The 6,000-nt window shown below is 42.4% G+C and overlaps 1 protein-coding gene and 1 pseudogene across 1 annotated transcript; one reads left to right on the forward strand and one right to left on the reverse strand.

Annotated features, from left to right (window-relative positions):
• Positions 1-981, forward strand: part of LOC125547116 — a 48,295-nt pseudogene extending 47,314 nt beyond the window's left edge.
• Positions 982-4,769: 3,788 nt separating this feature from the next.
• On the reverse strand, positions 4,770-5,328 carry LOC125549017. Its single transcript, XM_048712521.1, has one exon. It carries the CDS (start codon positions 5,280-5,282, stop codon positions 5,046-5,048), a length of 237 nt encoding a protein of 78 aa, XP_048568478.1. The 5' UTR covers positions 5,283-5,328; the 3' UTR covers positions 4,770-5,045.
• Between the last annotated feature and the right edge of the window lie 672 nt (positions 5,329-6,000).

The raw sequence follows: 6,000 nt of genomic DNA on the forward strand, positions 1-6,000 counted from the left end.
TTATAGCTCTATAGGAACTTACAGGCATATTTAAATATAAGAACTACATTAATGGTGTGCCTTTTAAAAGTTTATGTTTCTATTCAATATAGTTTGTTAACTTTATCAATTTCACTAAGACGGTTTCCCCAGATTTCATTCTCTTTCATATCTTGAACTTATAAATATTTTCTTCCATTTTTCTCGTGCAAAAATTGTAGTGCACGTTTACTGTTGTTAGTTATGGGTACTACAGTAAATCTTGATCTAACTTGATGTACCTCGAAGAGAGCAAAAAAAATGCACCTTATATCCTTACGATTGTTCTGTTATGATAGCAGGTGACTGAATTGTTGCCTAAATTGAGCCTCAATTAGTCTTCTCATTTTATAATAGGATGTCAAGAGACATTTCATATTATTTACGTTATAGGAGGAAATCTATATTATACACAAAGTAATGGAGGGGGTGACCCCTCCACTGTATAACTTTCTGACATGAAAATGCTATATGCCATTAATTCAGGAGTATATCTAATAATTGATCTTACAAAATGTTTCAACTTCTATACTGGTTCTAACAGTTCCATCTCACGTTTGTCTTTTGAATTTATTAAGGAGCTTTCAGCTATAGAACACCTTGAAAATAGCAACCTCATGGTACTCTGTTTGATTGCTCACACATCTATAGTTTTTGCTTCATAAAATAGTTTTTGTTGTTACTATTGAAAACAATAGAATTTATTATGTCATACTTATGCATCTATTTATAAGTGCTTCATGTTACTTTGCATTTCCAGTGACCCATCTTACAACTATCTGTCAGAAACAACACCTGGCTCTTGGTCAACTCCCATGACTTCCATTTTTGTCGGTGTCCTTCCTGGTCTGACATTGTTTTTCCGTGAAGCCGGACATCCTTCCCGTCGTGGCCATGGCCATGCCCGTGGAGAAAGGGCAGAGTGACCAGCAGGGGAGGGAGGTGAGCTCGCCCCACGCATGATAGGTACACCGTCGAGCTCCAGCAGGGGAGTTACGACATGCACTTGGGGGCGAGCTCGATTGGAGGGGATGGGGACGGCCAGCACGGGAAGGAAGGTAGCCAGAGGGGATGGGGGAGGTAGGGGCCTCGGTAGTGAGGACTGAGGAGGGGAGGGAGGAGATCAAGGGGAGAGCATGGCGTGCTCTGCCTCTGATGTGTGCCAGAGATGAGACGGTGAGAAGATGTTGCTCTGTATGTTTTGCTACTGCCGCTGATTACTAAGCTACGCGCGTGTGTTGGCTGCTGATTGCTAGCTATGCGTGTCGCTTTTTTGCGTTGCTGCTAAAATTGCTATAGCTGCAGCTTGCTAGCAGGTAAATTGCTATAACATTGTTAAGTGTAAACTGATGCTTTGTTGATACTGCTTGCTTCTCTGAATTTTTGTTATGAAACGTCATGTAGTATAAAACGTTTGTGCATGAGATAGGTATTTGATAGGTAGAAATGTTATAATGCGAGTGGGATATAAAGAGTGAGAAGAAGTAGAGAAAGGTGTACATTTTAAACTAAAAATGTGTCTAAAATAGTAGATTTAATAAAAACAAAATCAAAGTTGAGTAAAAAAAGGTATATCAAAGAAAACAAAATGCTAACTAAAGGTTGACCAAATTGAAACATAATTGAATTATTTTTGTGAAATTTATTGAATTATTATTATGTGTGTGTGGAATGTTGTGTTATACTGATTTGGAAGTTAAAAAAATTAATAAAGAAGCTCTTGACGTATAAAGAGTCAAATTTGACGCTACCGCTGAATTTTAGGACAATGTTTGAGTTATGCCATTTTCCATCCTAAAGCTTGGACAGCGAGCCAAAGATTTTTAGCTATCAAAGGGGGGCCAATTTAAATGGTTGAGTTTTTTTCCTTTTTTTCAAAAAGGGGATTCCCCGACCTCTGCATCAGAACGATGCATACGGCCATCTTATTAAAAAGAAACATAGGTTCAACAAGGTCTTAGAGTCTCAAAACGAAAATAAAGAAGGGCTCACAAAGAGCCAAAAGGGTCAAAAAACAAACTGGCCATAAAAAGCCACAACTGGCTGGCATAAGAGAGACAGGTAAACTAATTGCCTATCCTATTACATGACCGCCATCCAAACCGATTGAAGATATCCCGTGTTACCATCTCCCAGCGGATAGATCCAGTAACCAAACGCTCCCTGACCTCCGTCGGAGTGAGTAGCAACCACATAAGGATCAACGCGGTGGCTCGGAAGATAACCTGCAAAAAATGAATATTTGTTGTTCTGTTAAAAACCAAATCATTTCTGCAGTTCCAGACTGCCCACAATAAAGCACAAACTCCTACGCGAATATGTCTCGCTCTTACAGGCTCTATCCTGTTAAGTCACGTTCCAAATAACGTGTTAACGGAACTCGGTGGAGTAATATTAAATGTAATATGGACTGTCCGCCATAGGCCTTTGGCTAACGGGTAATTAAGAAAAAGGTGTTTTGATGGTTTCATCCCAATCACAGAAACTACACCTAGTTGGTCCTGTCCAATTACGCTTTGCCAAATTGTCCTTGGTTAATATTACTTATTTATGGACAAACCACATAAACACTTTGATTTTCAAAAGAATTTTGACAGCCCAAACATGTTTGGAACTAGGAATCGAGCTTGAGTTGATAACATCAACATACATTGATTTAACTGTAAACTCTCCAGACCTAGTAAGTTTCCAGCGTAATTTATCGGGTTGTTGAGATAACTGAACCTCCATCAGTCTACTTACTAGATGGAGCTATTCTTCCCAATGATTGCCAACTAGCGTCCTTCTGAACTGAATATTAAGGGGATTGGGTTGAAGTACCGTTGCAACGAACGCCTCACGTCGTTGAACAATACGATACAGAGACGGGTATTGAATGGCAAGGGGGGTCTCTCTGAGCCAAGTATCCTCCCAGAATCGCGTACTAGCATCGTTGCCAATAATAAACTTTGTCCTATTAAACAAGGTTAATTTGACTTGCATAATCCCTTTCCAAAAAGGTGAGTCAGTCGGCCTTGCTGTCACCTATGACAAAGTTTTGGAGTGAGGATACTTGCTACGGAGGATTTGCGCCCAAGTAGCATCAGTCTCAGTCGATAACTTCCACAGCCACTTACCGAGAAGACATCTGTTCTTGACCTCAAGATTCTCAATACCAAGACCCCCTTGGTCTTTCGTTCGACAGATGATATCCCATTTGGCGAGTCGGTATTTTCTTTTTAATTCATCGCTTTGCCAGAAAAATCGTGATCGATAGAAGTCTAGTCTTTTCCTAACTCCAACTGGGACTTCGAAGAACGACAAAAGAAACATAGGCATACTCGTGAGAACCGAGTTAATCAGAATTAATCGGCCTCCGTATGACATGAGCTTGCCCTTCCAGCAACTCAGTTTCTTTTCAAAGCGGTCCTCGATGCACTTCCATTCTCTGTTTGTCAGCTTACGATGGTGGATTGGTATACCTAAGTACGTAAAAGGTAAAGTCCCCAATTCGCATCCAAACAATTGCCTATATGCCTCTTATTCGTCATTGGCTCTACCAAAGCAGAACAATTCGCTTTCGTGGAAGTTAATCTTTAACCTGGTCAATTGTTCAAATAAGCATAACACCAGCTTCATATTTCTCGCTTTGTCCAAGTCATGCTCCATAAAGATGATCGTATCATCGGCGTACTGAAGGATGGACACACCTCCATCAACTAGATGAGGTACCAAGCCACCCACCTGACCAGCCTCCTTAGCACTTCCTATCAAAATTGCCAACATATCAACTATAATGTTGAACAGGATAGGAGACATCGGATCCCCTTGTCTCAGGCCCTTATGTGTCTGGAAATAATGACCTATGTTGTCATTCACTTTAATTCCAACACTCCCTTTTTGCGTGAACGATTCTACCTGGCGTCGCTGGGCTTCATCAAAACCTTTCATACGCAAGGCCTGTTGAAAGAATGGCCATTTGACTTTATCGTACGCTTTCTCGAAATCCACCTTAAAAACAACTCCATCTAACTTTTTCGTGTGAATTTCATGGAGCGTTTCATGAAGGACCACCACCCCTTCTAGGATGTTTCTGTCCGGCATGAAAGCAGTTTCGGAATGTTGCACCACAGAATGCGCAATTTGTGTGAGCCTATTAGTCCCAACTTTGGTGAAAGTTTTGAAACTAACATTGAGGAGGCAGATCGGCCTGAACTGCTCAATTCTCACAGCTTCCGTTTTCTTAGGAAGCAGTGTTATTATTCCAAAATTTAAATGAAATAACTGAAACTATCCAAAGAATAGATCATGAAACATTGGTAACAAATCCCCCTTAATAATATGCCAACACTTTTTATAGAACTGCGCCGAAAATCCATTCAGCCCTGGAGCCTTATTGTTTTTCATCTGCGCAATAGCTTCAAACACCTCTTTCTCCGAGAACGAGGCAACCAAAGTATCATTTTCATCAACAGTGAGTTGAGGCACATCCTCAATCCTGGACTCATCCAGGGACACACAACTATCCTCCGAAGGTCCAAACAACTGCTTATAGTACTCGGTTATGTATAATTTGAGGTTATCATGTCCTAAAATAGTTTCTTCATCTTGTTCAAGCTGAAAGATATTACGAGAACAAAAATGGTTGAGTGATGTCACGAGAACAAAAATGATATTGAAGAATTTTTTTCCCAATCAACCCATAGCAACCGCACGGGCACATTTACTAGTAATATAATAACTTTCATAATGATCAATGAGGCCACGTACGAAAGAACAGACGGCCCTTACACTGAAGAACACAACGGATGGGTGCAGCACATGCACTGCATCTGCACATCCAAATTACAAACACAAACAAAAATCACGATACCTAATCAAACGAGGCAGCATTCACGCGCGTGCATGCAGGAGCTCTGGGTGGCCGGCCGATCGATCGATCCTGCGCGCCCACCGCACGAGCCATGCACGCATGCATGCAAGCACGAGGTAACCGGAGGATAAATTATTTAATTAGTACTCGACGGCGGCGGGCGGAGGGTCGTCGATCAGAAGTCGCCGGCGGCGGGTTTGGCCTTCCCCCCCTTGGCGACCTCAGCGCTCTCGGCGGTGTTCATGCTGAAGCTGTTGAGACTGCGGCCACCGGCGCCGTTCATGGAGAAGCTGTTCTCCTGCACGCCCGCGGCGGCTTCCACCGGAGCCGCGGTGTGGCTCAGCAGCAGGAGCCCCAGCAGGGCCAGGCCGAGCAGGGTCATGCGCAGCTCGTTGTTCCTTGCGCCCGCCATTGATGCCTGTGGAAGATTGAGAGATTGCGCGGACGGAGGTTGGTTATCTGCTTATTGCGGTGGATTATTAGCGAGCTCTTGTGGTGGGTGAAGGATGCGGTGTTCTTGAGGATTTATAGTGGGAGGAGAGGGCGAGAGGGGTGGTGGGGAGTGGGTTCAGGAGAATGTCTCGTGTTCTTGCGGTTCTGCTTAAGTGTAGGCGAATGGCGTGCATCCTATATTCCTAATGTTGAAGCCATTGGAACGCCTATTAGCATGGGACCTTCGGTTGGTATGCGTCATGCATGCGATGTGTTTTAAACTTTGCTCGGTCCCGTAATCCATATCTTCGAGAAACGAAAGGAGAAATGGTTTTTAAATTCGATGTGTCTAGGGCATATCTAGATGTGCCCTAGTTATTGCACATCTAAGTGAGTGAATCAAGCATAAAGAGAAAAAGATAAAAGGGAAAGAAAATATTCACATGAATCTTAATGTAAGATCAATGACATATGAGTGCAATACTTATGACACATCTAGATGTGCTTTAGCAAAACTGTTTTAAATTATAGCGCATTTTTACCCTAAAAAATACAGGGCATTTAATTATTATTTAACTATTAGAAAATACACTATGTTCCAAAATACCCGAATTTTCGGCTGATTCTAAGGGGCTGTTCGGAAACCCACCCGCTTCGGAAATCACAGAATCTACGGAGTACCAATTTCCTCGCTCCGC

Source organism: Triticum urartu, chromosome 3 (assembly GCF_003073215.2).
Source record: "Triticum urartu cultivar G1812 chromosome 3, Tu2.1, whole genome shotgun sequence".
NCBI lineage: Eukaryota > Viridiplantae > Streptophyta > Magnoliopsida > Poales > Poaceae > Triticum > Triticum urartu.

Bases quoted from the DNA above. Each gene is read 5' to 3' on its own strand.
- LOC125549017 (XM_048712521.1), bottom strand. From the start codon at position 5,282: ATGGCGGGCGCAAGGAACAACGAGCTGCGCATGACCCTGCTCGGCCTG.